Consider the following 20342-nt stretch of genomic DNA (forward strand, 5'->3'; position numbering starts at 1 on the left):
GTCTAATTAAAGAAACAGGCAGAAAGGAGAAACAATGACAAGTTTGCATAGTATAACACGCAAGCAAGAAAAAAATCCGAACATTTACCAACAAAAATATTCATCTGTTGAGGGAGCTTACATTAACTCGTCATTAATTCTCTCTTTTTATTCACCATACCTTTCCTTAGTGATTTACTTTCCTTTGTTTTAGTCCTAATGGTCCTCTCTCCTTGACATGCCTTTTCATGTGAGCACTAAGCCGTTCATTTCCAGTGGAGAATGCGCTGCACAGCAGTGCATAATTTATAGGTTTAGAAATGAGAAGATATGAAAACTTTAGAGGATGCAAAAGCCTCTTTGATTCATAAATATCTGTCCCCAGTCACACCATATGACAAGCTTCTTTGAACCTGCATGCATTTGTTATTATTAGAAGACAGAGTACTTCATCAGTCATCCATTTCATTTGCATCCTATTCATTTTCTCTCCAGGTGGGATCACTGCAGTCATCATGAAACACAGTACAGAATGGTCCCATGTGCTCATCAATAAGGTAAGATATTAACAGCAGTTTGACTTGAATTCAGTTAAACCTGCCAAAACAATGTTTGTGCACTGTCTTTATTTACAAACACATACTTCTTATTCAGAAATCTGGAAGCATCTACCAGTGTGGAGAGTATACCTGGTAATAATAGCGAGTCTTTACAGAACCCAAGACCATTCTACATTTTTATTTGACCATGGGAAAAAGAGCTACTGTGAAAATACCACAGTGCGGGTTTGATTGAATTGAGCCCTTTGAGTAACTTCAAAAAGGCTCTGAAACGGGACTGTGCAGATAAAGGTCAAACATTAATACTGAAACAGCCACTTTACAGTGTTGGTTTTGAAACAAATACCTGGAGTAACTGAAAATATGTCTAAGCTCAGCCTGTGAATATCCCGCATCCCTCTGACAAGCCTTCTAATCAAGGAACTAAAGCAAATGTGTTCCATTCAGGTGTGTAATCACCCCCATGGTGGATTCATCATGTTAGGAGGAGAGTTGTGGAGGTGGGCTTGATAGGTGGTTCGAGGTACATCTCTATTTTCTTGGCCTGTCATTACATCTGTCTGTTAGCCTTTACAGTTTTTTACAATATCTTATACACTGAAAGTGGTACTTGAGGCACACTCAGTGAAACCATTAACTCATGTACCTAATCTTCAGACCAAGTCTGCAAAACTGCAAGGACATTATCTGCTTTACACTCAGTTTGCAAATTGTTAAAACACACTTTTTGCAAAACACTAAACACAGTTCTCTACATTAGACACATCACTCAAAAGTAACAGGGCTCGTGTTTCGTTTGGAAAACGCTGCCATTTAAAAATGCCACACCTTTACCGATTACCTACACCCAGTGTTCACGTGTGAAAACACTTATAGCTCATTTATTCACTGAGAAATCAGATCTTGAGCACTGTAAATAAGCTTCAGGTTGGCTTTCTTGGTTTCTTTGATTCTCTTTCAAAAACAAGGACATTTCTAAGTGACCCCAAACTTTTGAACGGTAGTGTACTTGTACGAGTGAGTGCTATGACAAACTGCCGTGGACTCCACTGCACACTGAACGTGCAAAAGACACAAGATAGTAGTGTTCTACCTTTGTCACATCATTTGATGGTTTGTGTGTAGAGTTTAGATGCAAAAACACAATTTTGAGAAGAGTTTAAATAGTTTTGAACGAAGTGTGTGAGGTGTGACGTCTTGCATGTTGTGCGTGTGTTTTGGGGTTTTGTGTGCAGAGTCTAGAGAAAAGGAGCCATAGTTTCAGAAATCATTTGTAAGCAATTGTCAAAAACTAAGTTACGGTGACATCAACCACACACGGCACTATCGCCCCCACATCCGACATCATCCTCTGAGAGGAGCAAAAAACAAGGGGAGAGCAGCTCCCATCCTCGTGCCATACATTGGTGGCCGTCGCTGCCATACAGTTCACCTTGGTGTTAATGAAAAGGAATGGATCATTCCATCTTTCCCTTTCCAGGAATGCCACTGATTTACAGTACAGGTGGGGTGTCCACAGTTCACACAAAACGAATGAATGGATGCTCTCTTTCTCACTCAGAAATGGTTGGTACACGTGAACATGCTCCATCCAGGTAAGCTATATTGGGATGATCGTATGCACGTGTGAGCGAATAAGCCAACATGTTACATAAGCTAAGCAGATACATTGGAGCCATGCTGTTTTACACCTTTGACATCACAGTCAGAGATGACTCCATCTTGTAAATAAAATACATCACCCTGTCCTAGTTGCACTGCTTGGCCTGTCCATCAAAAGCTGTCCATGACATAACAGGGAAGAGGGGCTTCCCCCCCATATGACTCCATTTCCATGGACATCATGTTGAAGAAGACAGTGAATCGACAGCTATTTATCCTAATCTCCCTGACAGTGAGACTGATAGTAGAACAGATAGCAGGACATGTGTGATCCATCCATCTCTCTGAAGTCTGAACTCTTGACTGGGCTGTGGTTTGTGGACAGGAAACCTGAGGGCCATCCAGACTACACTGTCTTTGATGGTTTCCCTCTCTAACCTCCAATTCCATTGCAGTTCCATGTGGTTGGATGGATGACCAGACCAGTATGCGGCACAGACACACACCGAAGTGTGCCCGATTGGCTCTGGTGATCTGATGGAGCCCCATACGGTTCGAATTGACAGGTTTGCAACCAATGTTACAGTGGGGAGAACAAGTATTTGATACACTGCCAATTTTGCAGGTTTTCCTACTTACAAAGCATGTAGAGGTCTGTAATTTTTATCATAGGTACACTTCAACTGTGAGACGGAATCTAAAACAAAAATCCAGAAAATCACATTGTATGATTTTAAGTAATTAATTTGCATTTTATTGCATGCCATATGTATTTGATACATCAGAAAAGCAGAACTTAACATTTGGTACAGAAACCTTTGTTTGCAATTACAGAGATCATACATTTCCTGTAGTTCTTGACCAGGTTTGCACACACTGCAGCAGGGATTTTGGCCCACTCCTCCATACAGACCTTCTCCAGATCCTTCAGGTTTCGGGGCTGTCGCTGGGCAATACGGACTTTCAGCTCCCTCCAAAGATTTTCTATTGGGTTCAGGTCTGGAGACTGGCTAGGCCACTCCAGGACCTTGAGATGCTTCTTACGGAGCCACTCCTTAGTTGCCCTGGCTGTGTGTTTCGGGTCGTTGTCATGCTGGAAGACCCAGCCACGACCCATCTTCAATGCTCTTACTGAGGGAGGGAGGTTGTTGGCCAAGATCTCGCAATACATGGCCCCATCCATCCTCCCCTCAATACGGTTCAGTCGTCCTGTCCCCTTTGCAGAAAAGCTTCCCCAAAGAATGCTTCACGGTTGGGATGGTGTTCTTGGGGTTGTACTCATCCTCCAAACACGGCGAGTGGAGTTTAGACCAAAAAGCTCTATTTTTGTCTCATCAGACCACATGACCTTCTCCCATTCCTCCTCTGGATCATCCAGATGGTCATTGGCAAACTTCAGACGGGCCTGGACATGCGCTGGCTTGAGCAGGGGGACCTTGCGTGCGCTGCAGGATTTTAATCCATGACGGCGTAGTGTGTAACTAATGGTTCTCTTTAAGACTGTGGTCCCAGCTCTCTTCAGGTCATTGACCAGGTCCTGCCGTGTAGTTCTGGGCTGATCCCTCACCTTCCTCATGATCATTGATGCCCCACGAGGTGAGATCTTGCATGGAGCCCCAGACCGAGGGTTATTGACCGTCATCTTGAACTTCTTCCATTTTCGAATAATTGCGCTGATGTCCTTGATATCCTTACACAGCTCTCTGGTCTTGGCCATTGTGGAGAGGTTTGGAGTCTGTTTGATTGAGTGGGTGCAGTTAATACAGGTAATGAGTGGAGAACAGGAGGGCTTCTTAAAGAAAAACTAACAGGTCTGTGAGAGCCAAAATTTTAACTGCTTGGTAGGTGATCAAATACTTATGTCATGCAATAAAATGCAAATTAATTACTTAAAAATCATACAATGTGATTTTCTGGATTTTTGTTTTAGATTCCGTCTCTCACAGTTGAAGTGTACCTATGATAAAAAATGACAGACCTCTACATGCTTTGTAAGTAGAAAAACCTTCAAAATCGGCAGTGTATCAAATACTTGTTCTCCCCACTGTATATAAGGAGTCTGGTTTAGGGTCTGGTTGGGGATGCTTTACTCACAATTATGTAAAATATTTATGTGAAAAATGTAAATAAATACAACTAATTTGATTTATGTTGAAACAGACTAAAATAGATAGAGCTGTTGAATGTGATTATTTCCCTACATGTAGAGTAATGGTAAGATATGCAGCACACCCTCACCAGACCTATAATTTACTCTAACTCGAGGAGCCATTTCTTGTTGGTGTTCTTTGGGTAATATCTCACAGCCGGCCATCACAAGTCAACAGGCAGGAAATGATCTACTACCATGCCTTTACAAACCCATCCAAATCCAGATTTTGCATTTTGTGGACAACATAACACCAAATACCATGGGACAAAAATTGTCCAATTGCTCATGGTTGGATTTGCAAGCTGCAGTTAAAACTGTCTAATGTTACTATATAGAAAGAAAAAGGTTTTATTTCCAAAAGGTACAGTATTAGTGTTTCCTTTTCATTATTGCCTTTATGCTAACAGTGCCCCCTTTTTATTGCAATTCTGAAGATTACATGTATATTTCATAATACACTTACAAACCCAATTAGTTATACTGCAATAACTTTATTAAATATAAAGTGTGTGCACACACACACTCAAGAGGGTTGCATTTCGGGGAGCTGTCCATCTGTGGTCACGCAGGTAAACCTCTAATCTTATTAGGCCCATTGTAAATGTTTTACTGCCAAATCATAACACATCGATGAAGAATAATAAAGCATATCATCTACTCTTTAGCCATGAGAACAGATTTATGGTTGGTTGGAAATAGCTGGTCATTGGTCTTGACTGCAGCTGTTATTCAGTTATAATGTATAACCAATCTCATGCTTTTTATAGATCTTGTTGACGATCTGGTTTCTGCATTTGGCCTTGTCGTCTTAGTATTTTTGATTATAAGTGGTTTTTGCAGATCCGTTTGCCGGTTTATGGCAAGGATATGTTGCAATAATGAGATATGCCTTAATTCCTGGAAATGACCTGGAAATCCCCCTAGATTAGATAGAGAGTCAACCACCTGCAAGCCCATCCTGACAGTAGTGGTAGAGATTAACCCTGATGTGGCCAGGTCTGGAATTCCCACTCCTTTTATCCTCACCAAAATTACATATCTGCCTAGTTCACTCCCAGATGCTACAGTATGTGTTTTGGGACAGTACATGTTGCTTTTTTTTATTCTCTTTTTTTAACCACAGTTTTGGTTGTTGGGGGGTTTACAGGTACAATTTCAATTCATGTATTCGGTTTTTATAACATGTACCCGTGGGCTGCCACGCAAAAGAAAAATAAAAGTAAGAAATACATAGAGAAATGATCATATTGATCAAACCGGATTTTGTAATTAGTAAAATTGGTATATAAAGAAAAATAAACAAAAAGGAGGTGGGCCTACACCCCCAACTCCCCATCCCATTCCCCCCAACCCCACATATCTTAGTCCAACCGCCTGCATCTAAGCATTTAACTGCAGTTAACTACCACATCCTACGAAGGAATGTGCCTACCTGATTTAGGAGACACAGTAAACAGTTGGGAGTTGAGGCCAATTTCATTGTAAAACTTTTCCTTGGTGTTAAATACAGTCTGTGAACAAACTTAAAATGTATAGTTTAATGGCTTGCATTATGAGATGCAAAGTTCATATATCTCCATATTATGTTCCAGTTAAAGGGTTGTTCAGATTCACTAAGGTCTGTGGACCATGCTATTTTAATGGCTAGCTCATAATATGAGCTTTCCAAAAGTTGTTTATATATTATAGAGATCAGTCCTTTCGGGAGCCCAGATAATTTTCTCGTTGTAGGGTTCAGTAGTTGGGTTTCCCAAGGGACTCCATAGGCCAGCATAGGTGACCTAAGTTGTAAATATAAGAAAAAAGGAGTTGCCTGGTAATATGTATGTGTCCTTCAAATCTTGGAATGTTCTTAAACCATTACTGTCCATGATATAGGCAAGGGTACGGATTCCTCATTTGGACTATTGGGGGGGATGCAAAAGGCATTATTGCAACCATCCAAATCGCAAGGCATTATTGTGAAGTAATGGAGTATGAGTCATTTTGATTTCCAGTTACATCGTTTTTCAATTATGCGCGAAATAGAAATTGTGTGAACAATAATAGAACCAAGGCGTAGTTTACATTGTTTAAGGCATATATCAGTGAAGACGACCTCTTCCAGGGCAATAGGATACACCATATTTCTCTGTATAGTCCAGGGGGCAGAAGAATCATGTCTAAACCAATTTAAAATGGGGCGAAATGCTAGTTCCTGGAAATACAATTGGTACGCATAGTCTTCCTACGTCTTTCTCTCTTAATAAGTTTGTTAATGTTATGCGGGATCGATTACCTTGCCATATACAAATGTAAACCACACTATTCATTTTATCCCAACAGCCAGAAGGGGGAGATATGGGAAGCATTGTAGCCGTTGCAATATATTCATTTTGACAAAATATATTCTGTCGGTTAAAGCAACTGGGATGTTAGTCCATCTACTGAGGTTAAATTGAATTGATTTGAGCATTCTGTTAAAGTTTCTAGCAATGGAGCCTCCCGAGTGGCACAGCGGTCTAAGACACTGCTTCGCAGTGCTTGAGGCGTCACTACAGACGTGTATTCGATCCCAGGCTGTGGAGACCCATGAGGCAGCGCACAATTGTCCAGGTTTGGCCGGCCGGGATTTCCTTGTCCCATCGTGCTCTAGCAGCTCCTTGTGGCGGGCTGGGTGCATGCACACTGACTTCGGTTGCCAGTTGGATGGTGTTTCCGCCGACACTTTGGTGCGGCTGGCTTCCGGGTTAAGCAAGCAGTGCGGCTTGGCAGGGTCGTGTTTCGGAGGACACATGGCCCTTGACCTTTGCCTCTCCCGAGTTAGTATGGGAGTTGCAGAGATTGGACAAGACTGTATAATAGCAATTGGGTAAAAATAAATATTTATAGTGCCTTTGGAAAGTATTCAGACCGTTGACTTTGGTCATATTTTGTTAGGTTACAGCCTTATTAGAAAATGTATTAAATATTTGTTTTTCCCTCAATCTACACAATACCCTATAATGACAAAGCAAAAACAGGTTTTTAGAAATGTTTGCAAATGTATAAAAAAAACAATTGAAATATTACATTTGCATAAGTATTCAGACTCTTTACTCTGTACTTTGTTGAAGCATCTTTGTCAGCAAATCCAGCATAGAGTCTTCTTGGGTATCACGCTAAAAGCTTGGCACACCTGCATTTAGGGAGTTTCTTCCATTCCTCTCTGCAGATCCTCTCAAGCTCTGTCAGATTGGATGCGGAGCGTTGCTGCACAGCTATTTTCATGTCTCTCCAGAGATGTTCGATCGGGTTCGAGTCTGGGCTCTAGCTGGGCCACTCAAGGACATTCAGAGACTTGTCCCGAGCCAGTCCTGCGTTGTCTTCGCTGTGTGCTTAGGGTCGTTGTCCTGTTGGAAGGTGAACCTTCGCCCCAGTCTGAGGTCCTGAGTGCTCTGGAGCAAGTTTTCATCAAGGATATCTCTGTAGTTTGCTCCATTCATCATTGCCTCGATCCTGACTAGTCACCCAGTCTCTGAAAAACATCCCCACAGCATGATGCTGCCACCACCATGCTTCACTCTAGGGATGGTGCCAGGTTTCCTCCAGACATGATGCTTGGCATTCAGACCAAAGAGTTCAATCTTGATTTCATCAGACCAGAGAGTTTTTAGGTTCCTTTTGGCAAACTCCAAGCGGTTGTGATGTGCCTTTTACTGAGGAGTGGCTTCCGTCTGACCACTCTACCATAAAGGCCTGATTGGTGGAGTGCTGCAGAGATTGTTGTCCTTCTGGAAGGTTCTCCCATATCCGCAGGGGAACTCTAGAGCTCTGTCAGCATGACCATCAGATTCTTGGTCACCTCCCTGACCAAGGCCCTTCTCCCCCGATTGTTCAGTTTGGCGGCCAGGTCCAGGAAGTCTTGGTGGTTCCAAACTTCTTCCATTTAAGAATTATGGAGGCCACTGTGTTCTTGGGGACATTCAATGCTGCAGACATTTTTTGGTACCCTTCCCCTGTGCCTCGACACAATCCTGTCTCTGATCTCTACAGACAATTCCTTCGACCTCAGGGCTTGGTTTTTGCTCTTACATGCACTGTCAACTGTGGGACCTTATATAGACAGTTGTGTGCCTTTCCAAATCATGTCCAATCAATTGAATTTTCCACAGGTGGGCTCCAATCAAGTCGTAAAAACATCTCAAGGATGATCAATGGAAACAGGATGCACCTAAGCTTAATTTCGAGTCTTGTAGCAAAGGGTCTGAATACTTATGTAAATAAGGTATCTGTTTTTTTTTTAATTTTATACATTTGCAAATATTTCTATAAACCTGTTTTCACATTGTCAATATTGTGTACAGATTGCTGAGGATGTGTATTTATTTAATCCATTTAGAATAAGGCTGTAATTTAAGAAAATGTGGAAAAAGTCAAGGGGTCTGAATACTTTCTGAAGGCACTGTATATAACAAAATAACCAAATAATAGCAATTTTTTATATAAAACGTTTCTTATAATGGTTTTATTTAAGGAAGAAAATATATATACTCCTAAATATTTAATATGGGAAACAATTGGGATTCCATAAGTAGAGATGGAGTCCTCGTTCAGGGTCTTGGAGCAGATTTGGTTACTATTCATTTTATAACTTGAGACGAAGTTGAATTTATCTATGATCTTCAATGCGTTTGGGAGCGATTGAGATACATTGTCTAGATGTAATCAAATATTGTCTGGGTATAATGAGATGAGGGAAATTGTTGTTATTTCGTTCGATTGACAAATTGCCTGGGCCAGGGGTTTCACGGATAATACAAATAGCAAAGGAGAATATCGGCTCACCTTATCTACTGCTTCTTGTGATTCTGAACAGAGCAGATACTGCCTGTTATAACAATGTCTGAGGGATTTGGCATATACAATCAAGTCCATAAATATTTGGACATTGACTAAGTTATTATTACTTTAGCTGTCTACCACAGCATATTGGAGTTGAAATTAAACAATGAATATGATTTGAGTGTATTTACATCCAAATCAGGTGAACGGTGTAGGAATTACAGCACTTTATATACGTGCCCACCCTTTTAAAGGGACCAAAAGTAATTGGACAATTGTCTGCTCAGCTGTTCCATGATCAGGTGTGTTTTATTCCCTCATTAGTTAATTTACAAGTAAGCAGATAAAAGGTCTAGAGTTGATTTCAAGTGTGGCATTTGCATTTGGAATCTGTTGCTGTTAACCCTCAATATGAAGTCCAAAGACCTGTCACTGCCAGTGAAGCAGGCCATCATTAGGCTGAAAAATCAAAACAAACCCTTCAGAGAGATGGCAAAAACATTAGGTGTTGGCAAATCAACTTTTTAGTACATTATTAACAAGAAAGAACACACTGGTGAGCTCAGGAACACCAAACGGCCCTGAAGACCACAGAAAACAGCTGTGGTGGATGACAGAATAATTATTTCCCTGGTGAAGAAAACCCCTTTTCACAACAGTTGTCCAGATCAAGAACACCCTCCAGGAGGTAGGCGTAGCTATGTCAAAGTAAAGAGAAGACTTCACCAGAGTAAATACAGAGGGTTTACCACAAGATGTAAACAGGAAGACCACATCTAAAAAAGCCTGTACAGTTCTGGAACAACATCCTATGGATAGATGAGACAAAGATCAACTTGTACCAGAATGATGGGAAGAGAAGAGTATGGAGAATGGAAGGAACTGCTCACCATCCAAAGCATACCACCTCATCTGTGAAGCTTGGTGGAGGTGGTGTTATGGCGTGGGCATGTATGGCTGCCAATGGAACTGGTTCCCTTGTGTTTATTGATAATGTGACTGCTGACCAAAGGAGCAAGATGAATTCTGTGTTTAGGGCTATATTATCTGCTCAGATTCAGCCAAATGCTTCAAAACTCATTGGATGGTGCTCACAGAAATGTGGGCAATGACCTGAAGCATAGTACGAAAGCAAACCAATATTTTTTATGGCAAAGAAGTGGAATGTTCTGCAATGACCAAGTCCATCACCTGACATGAATCCAATTGAGCATGCATTTCACTTGCTGAAAGCACATCTGAAGGCAAAATGCCCCAAGAACAAGCAGGAACTTAAGACCGCTGCAGTAAAGGTCTGGCAGAGCATCACCAGGGGAGAAACCCAACAGCTGGTGATGTCTATGGGTTCCAGACTTCAGGCAAAGAATTTGCAACCAAATATTAAAACTCACTATTTAATTTATGATTACGTTAGTTTGTCCAATTACTTTTGAGCCCCTAAAATTGGAGAGAAAATGGTTGCAATTCCTACATGGTTCATACAATACTTTTGACAAAGATCTTAAATTAAAGTCTACACTTAAAGCACATCTTGATTGTTTCCTTTCAAATCCATTGTGGTGGCGTACAGAGGCAAAATTATGCAAATTGTGTTACTGTCCAAATACTTATGGACCTGACTGTAGTATTTTAATCATATAAATAACATTGGAGCCACTAACATTGGAGCCACAGTTCCAAGACAGACCAGTGATATGACCATTCTAGTCTATCAAAAACGTTTTCTGCATCGAGAGAAAAAACAGCCCAAGGAGCTGTTGTTTCTGATGAAGCATGTAAGATATGTAATAGTCAATGGTTATCCGAGGATAAAAGTTTTTGAGCAAAGCCTATTTAATCCGTGTGGAACAATTTGGGTAACTAAGTCTCGAGACGTGACAACATTTTGTAAAAGAGATGAATATCTGTGTTTATCACAAAAGTGAGAACACTGGGTGGCATCTTTACCTTTTTCTAATGAAAGCGGAATTAGTGCTGTATTCACATCTCTCAAAAATGAACATACGGGGGGGCCTCCCGTGTGGCACAGTGGTCTAAGACACTGCATCGCAGTGCTAGTTGTGCCACTAGAGATCCTGAATCGAGTCCAGGCACTGTCGCAGGCGACCGGGAGACCCATGGGGCAGCACACAATTGGCTCAGCGTCGTCTGGGTTAGGGGAGAGTTTGGTCTGTCCTCCAACACATTGGTGCGTCTGACTTCCGTGTCAAGAAGCAGTGCAACTTGGCTGGGTCGTGTTTCGGAGGATGCACGGCTCTTGAACATTGCAGCAATGGGACAAGACTGTAACTACCAATTGGATACCACAAAAAAAGGGTAACAAAAACAGCTGTGTTAATCATTTTGAGCAATAGTGAACTGGTTGAGAGAAGAGGAGTTCTTAATTATTTGTCTGGCTTGGTGTGGATTAACAATCATAGGTGTATAGTTCTTTATAGTAGCGGGAGAATCAGCAGTGGCCAACAAGCTGATTCATTTGGGTTCTGATAGTAGTTTCTGCACAGCTTGTTGGCCAGTTAAAGATTGGTACGATTACCATGGAAGTAATGGTTGAGTTTATAACTCGATGGATGGCAAATTCTGCTCTCTGTCTTACCAACATTCTCTCCTGACTTTGGAAAGAGCAATAGCTACCTGATCTGAAAAAAGTGTTGAGAACGCAGTTAAGAACATTTCCAATTTGGATATCTTCTTTAACTGTGATTAATTCAACTCAGATTCAAATGTATTTGCATATTTTTTTTCATGTGCGTCAGTCTAAGTAACATACTAATTTTGAGTATCTTATGCATCATTATGATTATACCTTTAGTTGTATTTGGGGCTGATGGAAAAGCAGACAGCTTGTACAAAATTATTCTTCATTATACGTGCGTCCTTACGGAGCATTGTTATGTCAATATGGTTTCTTGCTAGAATATCTAGACAGCTGGAACACTTGATAGGATGATTTAGGCCTTTCAAATTCCAGGAGAGAATGTTATATCAATGATATCATTGTTATCTTTAGCCCATGGATGTGTAACTAAAAGCAGGACCTTTTAAGCAGTATATGTTTTTGGTCTTTAAGGCATTGAAACATATAAATAAAGTTAAACATAAAACAAGTAACCATTTTCAGACCATTACAGTTTAGTTAGTAGATGTGATGTGTTAGCGTGAATAATGAAGAAAAATATCAAATATAATCTTAAAAAGTAGGCTAAATATAACAGATATGCAAGCCTGACCACCATATTTGAAGAAATGTCAAATAGGAAGGTTGTAGGAGCAATAGTTATTGATCCATTATCCTCATTATTATTAGTAAAATGGCTTAAATGACCTTAAACATAACCTGACCCTCAATATGTATTAAGCATTTAAGTGCTCTATACAATGTACAAAAAGAAATAGGGTATGTGGATTAAACGCAGTCTATAATCTACATCTCACAATACTTAATCGTGGCCTGTAGGCCGAGTCCTCCCTGGGAAATACATTTTGTCGCCTAAACGGAGGGGGACAGACATCAACATGAACTGAATTGAGCGGACTGGCCATCTCGGACTGGCCATCTATCCAACACAGAATAAATACAAATATTAGGGGAATAGCTTCCAATTTAAATTGACATATTTAGCCCTTAAGGATGCAATGTGATGTAGCCCCACAAGGAAGCAGCCCCAATCTGTATACACTTCGATATATTGTCCGTTGTTCATTAATTGGTATGGTGTCTGTCATCATTGGCTAAATGTCTTGGACTATAAATAATGTAATAATAGCCAAGTCCAATGTGCAGTAATAATAATAACAGCAACAATAATAGTGTTCCTTTTACCCAATTGAGGGGGTGTCCTTATCATTGTCTTATGCTGAGTTCACCACCATAACCATAGGCTAGGCTGTATGATTGTGTGTGGAAGCCTACCTGAATACTGAGCCAGTGTTGCCTGACACCAATACTGAGGGTAACAATTACAGCAAAGTGGCCACTGAAAATGATAGTTTTGCACGAAAGTCCAAAATGGACTTGAACTTTTGTACACATCTAACATTTTCCCATGCCTGTTTAACAGATCAATCCCAAAATGGCTTCAGCTTGGTTGAGTAGGGTAAGTGGGTTCCCTAATGAGCAGGAGGAGTGAGTGTGAAGGTGTAGTCTAGCTGAGCTCCAGTGATTACTGGTTGGATTGGGAGGCCCAGTGCCTTGTGGGAGAAGAGTAATCAAAGCGGGTCATGAGAGAGCAATGAGTATCGTCTGGCAATCAGGCCACAACAGAGGTCTCATTCATCACTTCCATATTATGCCCTTTTCAAGTACAACCCCCCAAGACATCCTACACCACCACGACCATGACCACCACGGAGTGCATAGAAATCCCCATACTGTGTAGTTGGTAGAGGGAGGGACGTAGCCCAGACTCTAGATGGAGCAGGGTAGTTTTCGACTCTAACAGAAATAAAAATAATTTAACTTGGACCGCTTTCCTATAGAAACCAGGCCTGTTTATGTGTAGTGGACATATTTTGTGTTTTTGCAGTGCATGCTTTCTCCTTTCCTCTCCGAATGACTCTGGCAAGCTGCCCTAATGGGGGTTGATAACAGGCATAACTCAGGGACCTTATCGATTGAGTCTCTTCCTGTCCTTAAGGATGTCACCATGCTGGACCCTCTTTCCCTTCACCCAGTGACCATGAATTCTGACCCTTAACAATGTCAGCTTGACGCAGGGGGCTGGACAGTAGCCAGGCTAGTCATCTTTGTCTCCACTGCCCCTGGGAATGAGCTGCTCCAAATGGGACAGAGATACTCAGAGTTTGCTGGACAGACATTTACGTGAATGAACTTAGACTCTCTGTCAACCTACTCTGAAGCAACAGTAATCTACCATTTCATTCTTGGATCATACCCTAATATTCAGATATGCAGCGTAAAAAACAGCTGAGGGCATCTGTCACAACAAATATATGTGTCGCACTGCATCCAAGGCAAGCTGGGGGGATATTAACTCATAGGCACTTACAAGACATACTGGAGAAGTTGACTTTGGCCTTGCCTTTATAAACAAATCGTGTGAATGGTAAACACCAATGCCAATAATGACCTGGCATATTTCAATCTTCTCGCTCTCGTGAATCCTTGCTGCATGGAATGTACGTGATAGGTATCTCTCATGCTAACTCCCAAAGAAACACCCCATACAGCTAATACATACACTATACATTCCTATGGAGGACAAGTGCTGAAAGCAGAAAAAAATCCCAACAGGTCTCAACAGTTATAGTATAGTAAAGAAGGGTGGCTAGTCAAAGCTGGGAAAATCCACAGTTGACTGTCACACACTACCTACTTACAGTATAGTGCAAGAGTCTGAATTCCTATAGCTCTGACCTAGTTTGTACTGTAATTCAGTAGCTGTGGCAGTGCTAAAATCAGGAGGAGATTATTACATTTTAGTGCAGTACACTGAAATCCTATTATGTGTAATCCATAGTAGTACTGTGGATATTATGAAAGGTAAACCCGTAAACCCTATTGGAATCTCAAGAACTGATTGAGGATTTTTTCTTCCAGTGGGAAACCTAGATTTCATGAGAAGATGATGCAACATATTGGAGGCCCCTTACAGTGGTCATTTGGAGGTCATACACAATCACAGGTATTACCTATGAATATGTGTGTTACAAACAACCCCAATCTCAAAGCAGAGATGGGTTCTCTATTATAGAGAACCCAACTGGTGGCCCGCTGACCTCAATCTTGTTGATGATCCCTGCTCTATGAATACTGTACTCTCTTAACCCATCCTCCAGACATTTAGCTAGTCTCTTCATGATCTGTTCTCCATCTCAGAAGCTCCTCTCTATGTACAGTATTTATGCCTTGGGGAGGGCTGCTAATGCTGAGCCTACTGATGATTGTACGCGAGGGACACTGCTACAGAATCTACAGAAACTGAGTGGGTGGCAGGTAGCCTATCTGTTAGAGCGTTGGGCCAGTAACCGAAGGACGCTGGTTTAAATACCTGAGGTGACTATGCAAAAATTTGCTGATGTGCCCTTAACCTAATTTGCTCCAGGGGCACTGTACTGCTACGGCTGACCCTGTAAAACAACACATTTCACTGCAGCTATCTGATATACACTTTAAAAATATAAAAGCATTTGGGTGTTCAGGAGGCTACTGGGAAGAGGGAAGACCTGATAAAGACGCCACAAGGAAGATGTCACATTACTGTATCTATCTGTCACTTTGGGTTTGAATTAACGCAAACATGGAAACAATCCCTGAATTCTCCAGATGACTCGATTGTAGTCCTTTATTGCGAGGTTATCCTAAGGAATTTCTATTTGATAAAATGAACTTGAACTTTCTAGAAAAGTGGAAGGCTCACTGTCTAGAGACCGTATGCTTTCCGTGAAGCCTAGTTTTTACTGGACCAGTGTCAGCTCGCAGCTACTATACTGATTAAGAATGTCACAGGATGTAAGAGAAGGAGGGCAGTACATCATCTGAGGTTCTAGTTCTTACACTGGGCTACTGTCTTCACAGGCACACATTTATAAACCATTACATTGGATGAATGTGGTTCCTATCTTTTAATGAACAAAATGCATATGAAAGCACTGCTTTTATGTATGGCCTTTAACTAGGTCTCAGAGGACATTGTAGGAGATTTGATTACCCTAAATACAAGTACAGTAATTATAAAAAATGAATACAAAAATATCAGCAGCACACTATTATTTTAGACACTGGTAGAGTGGCCATATATTGCTGACTTACCCTCAGTGTTTCGAGACTGTTCGTTTGGGCCCTGGTAGTTGAAGAGGACCTGGGACTGTCTCCTGGCTGCCTGGTCTCCTTCCTCCCTCATGACAGGAGCTCTGCTGGTCGGGCTGAACTTCACTGCGAGAAAGTCCTGGTCAAGTTTACTCTGGGGCTTTGTGGGCTCCTCACGCTGCTCCTCAAGATGCTCCTCAAGGTGCTTCTCATGGTGCCACCCGTTGCTTTGGGATGAACGACTGCCATCATGGTGGTGACTGTTTTGGTTGTCTCTGTGTTTGTGGTGGCCAGTGTGTCTCACTCCCTTGTCACTATGGACAGTTTGTGTGATGTCCTTCGAAGTGTCACTCTTCATTACTACGTCACCATCTCTGTGATGCCTGCTGTCCCGGTCAACAACTTCCTGTTGATGCCTGTGGCTCTCTGAAGTCACTTCCTGTTTAGTTGTTGTTGTTGATGTTGTTGATGTTGTTGACTCCCCCTGGGCCTTTGAGGTGGTCTGGTCCATGTGATGGGGATCCGCGGTAACAGTCACCTCCTCTCTTGTCTCCTGATCATATGTTCCCAGTCTCTCTCTCAGCTCCTGCCTCAGGTCATTAAAGATCTCATAAGTAGGAAAGCTTGTCTCAGCATAGGATGGTGACACTGTGGTCGATTCTGTTGGCTGGACCAGGTCTTGTGGTTTATTAGAGGAGGAGTCAGGCAGTGTGTAGTCATAATCCTTATCTTCATCCAGGACAGGTGGGTCCTCTTTGTAAAGAGGTAGGGTGTTACCGGGGGCGAGTGGGTCTAATGGGCTTGTCTGTTTATTGTCATGCGGTTTGCTGAGGTCTCTCAGAGAGATGTTTTTCTGTCTGGTTGTTGCTAACATGGGCTTCTTAATATGACGAGGGTCGCAGTCAGGGATAGGAGAACACATCAGGCTCCCGCCATGGTTAGGACAGTGACACACCTGACACGGGTCCATCTGGAAGGAGTGACCCGCTTCATACTTCAGGTTGCCTCGGACACAACCGATGCTCTCACACTGCGGACACCCATCCGCAGGTTCCACGACAGTGATGCAGTTGGGAGGGATCTGGGGACATGGGATGAAATGGCACCCGATCCTCCCGCCTCCCTGTGGACAAGAACATTCTGTGCTTCCGAAATCCACAAAGTAAGATTTTCCCTCTGGAACTTTCCCATTCCGGAAGCCTGCGTGGATGCAGTCATAGTACTGGTAACCTTCACATGAGCATCCTATTTTAACGCAGGTGGCACAGCAAGCGTCCTTCTCCAAAACCTCCTCAATACAGTTGTCCAACACTGGACAATCCATGCCTGTACAGTCCCTTTGGCTTAGACAGGTGCCCAGGCACAACAGGAGCACACATTGAAACAGCATCAGTTTTTCTTGGTTCATTTTTCATAAAAGTCCCAGAGCCCAAGAACAATTGTTGAAAATTGAATGATGATAACTATTGTCCACAGTCTTCTGCAGTCGACCTGGAGTGAGAATGATGTTGAAGGTTTGATTTCAAATGGCCTCCTTTAACCTGTGACAATGAAAGAGAAATAACATGACATTACTGTTATGTCAACTTACTGTAGTGACAGAACCACAAGATTATCACCAAGTTCATCACCAAGGCATCACCAAGTTGTTTGTCATTGAACTGGGTGCCACCAGTCTCCACTGTTTAAACTAGCTATCATTACTGTCATTAGGCCAATAATAAAATGGACCATTGGGCTAATGTATGTTTTTCCATGCCCATTCTCTGGTCACAGGACAGCTCGTGATGCATACTGTGGTTTGCATTACATTGGTATGGAAATGTGGCTACAGGTAACGCCGGATAGGGATAGGGGGAAATATGGACAACCCTAGACAAACCGTCCAAAGTTAGAAAAGAAAGGCACTGTACCTGACAGCTCCTACACACAGAATAACACAGATAAGAGAGGACGAAGCTCATGCACTACAGTAGGCTTAATGTGGTTGCTAGTGTCAGATATTTTCCAAATCTGCAATTCAAAATGTGTCCTTTCTAAGAAGTACGTTCTGTAACTTTTAATAAGATGCATTTCTTACACTACTGTACGGAGACTGAACAATCTTTGCAGTGATCCATATCCAGCCAATTCTAAACTTGTGTGTGCGATCCAAGTCAGTGATGGGACTACAAATCAGAGAATATATTGAAAACCAGGTGTTTTCTATTTCACTTTTCCTGTTTTTCCCCCCAACTGTTCGTGTGCTTGATCCAGTCCTAAGAAACACTAACGTTTCAATCAAAGAAATCTGTTGGTACGATTATTTTTTATTTTCAAAATGCATTCCAGTTCTAAGTGAAACATAAGTGTTTAAAACAAATATTAGATCCATTCCTAACATTTGACTAATCTTTAACACCGAGCTTAACCCAGTTGAGGAATATGAACAGTGTTAGACTCAAAAGACACACACATAGCACAACAGCCCAGACTCATTGCCCGCATAATGCTTAGAAACAGCTTGCTGGTGCATGGATTCCAACATATGGTGGAGCAGTTTGGGAGGGCAAAAGTCACCCAGTGTTGACATGGTATATTTTCCTCAATAGACACCCTTCACGCTCTATGTGTGCGTTGGTTGTATGGAGAAGCCTGCACTGACACGTCTTTAAACTCCCAGCAGCAACTCATAACTCTTCATACAGTCCCTCTGTTTTCTATATCAACATATTCAAAATACTATAATCCTGCCATATGATGTCCTGGTTCCATGACTACATTTTAATGAGAATGTTGAGTTTATTAACCTGCATATATAGAGTTATGGTGTGCTGCTCTGTGTTGAGGAATCCTATTATCTTGGCGCAAATTTGCCCTTCAGTGCTGATTATGTAGGGGACCATGCACTTCCTTTCAGTGAGGATTCTATCACTAGCACAACCCCTCTGTGTCAAAGTCAACCAATCACAGGTTATGGCAGTCACAGCCAACCGCAGAGGTTTTCTAAATGAAATATTACAACCCCCCCCCCTTCCAAATTCAACATTTCTTCAAATGATACGTTTTTGAGAGCCATTAGACATCCAACTGGAAGGAAAACATTGGTTCTGGCTACTTCTCGCACATCTGGGGCTACGTCTCTCTCACTTCATCATACCAGACCACAGAATGAGAAGGACTGCAGCACAGACGAATGCACCACTTAGACAGTCAATGATGGCTTTGTATGCAGCGGATAAGGAATCATTTTAACAGGTCTCACAGTCTTGACTGGCATGTGCCCCACTGGTTTGGTGTTTTAATGATGTTGAATTCAGCCCATGGCATGCAACGACATGGCATGATGTACTGCATCAAAGGCTGAGGCTCAGAGTTCCTATGTCTGCCACAGCTGACAGTGAGATTCAAAAAAAGAAAAAGAAAGTTGGGGCTGGGCGAATCAAACTAATTGTATAAACATGTGTCACTCACTCACAACCACTATCATAATCTGTGATAAGAGGATAAAGTGAATGGAAGACACATCTAGCCGCTGTATCTTTGCTAACCTATGTAAGATTAGTTTATTTAAATGAAACAAATTAGTTTTTTTTTCTATCAGCTAAAAAAAATTCCAAAGTTTTCCAAACAATGTTTGTGTACATGGTTTGCTCATGTACCTCTCCTAGTACCAAGGAGTTTGAGCCAGGATACAGAAAACATTGTTGTCATGTGATTTAACAGGAAAAGTTCTCAACAGTAATGTTTATCTTCGCGTTTTTAAATACTATATTTTCTGACTGGTGTAAAGATTTAAAGATATCATACAAGATAATGTCAGTCTATCTGCTAGGCTGCGAATAATGACTTGAATGTAATAAAGTCAGTAGCCTGAGGTTTGATAAGGTGCACAAACTCACATAGAGCCAAATCACTTTTAACAAATATTACTGTTTACGTTTTGTCATTACACACAAATGGACATAAGCAATAGACTTCAGGGCTGAGAATACTCCATAATTTGATATTGGAAACAGGACTTAAACACATTTTTCTCTCTGTGTTTTAACAATAAACGTTAATTGTGAAAGTGAAATAGGCATAATTTAATAGAGGATAAATAAAATCCTGAAATGTTCTTAGTTATGTGGAGAATTAAATGTCAATATAACCTGCCATGCACATAACTGATGGGTAGAAATGTTGGAAAGGAAAACCATAATTTTTTACATGTTACATGCAGTCTCTTATAAGGTTAGCACATAAACACATTCTCACAAACAAGCGTGCAAAGGCAGTGAGGCAGTGATTGAAAAGTTTTTCTTTACCTTACTTCTCAGTTCTGTCAGTGTGCGACCGGTATCTTGTATGCTGGCCCAAAGTTAGCTGAGCGCATTCTGAAGAGAAGGGGGATGTGCAAGCGCTCTCTGAAAACTGAGAGAGGATAGGGGCGGAACAAAAACTTTCTTTGCCCTCTGAATACTTCAGCAAATTACTTATGAGGTCAGGAATACTT

At 41.6% G+C, this 20342-nt stretch overlaps 1 protein-coding gene across 1 annotated transcript in view; it reads right to left on the reverse strand.

Moving 5' to 3' along the window:
* LOC139416263 (fibulin-2-like) overlaps positions 1–20225 on the reverse strand; it is a 50408-nt gene extending 30183 nt beyond the window's left edge. The window contains exons 1-2 of the mRNA XM_071164715.1: positions 20155–20225; positions 15869–17406 (exon numbers count right to left, since the gene is read on the reverse strand). Coding sequence (XP_071020816.1) covers positions 15869–17273 — 1405 coding nt within the window. The 5' untranslated portion in view covers positions 17274–17406; positions 20155–20225. The remainder of the gene's footprint in view (positions 1–15868; positions 17407–20154) is intronic.
* Between the last annotated feature and the right edge of the window lie 117 nt (positions 20226–20342).

Source organism: Oncorhynchus clarkii, chromosome 9, assembly GCF_045791955.1.
Source record: "Oncorhynchus clarkii lewisi isolate Uvic-CL-2024 chromosome 9, UVic_Ocla_1.0, whole genome shotgun sequence".
NCBI lineage: Eukaryota > Metazoa > Chordata > Actinopteri > Salmoniformes > Salmonidae > Oncorhynchus > Oncorhynchus clarkii.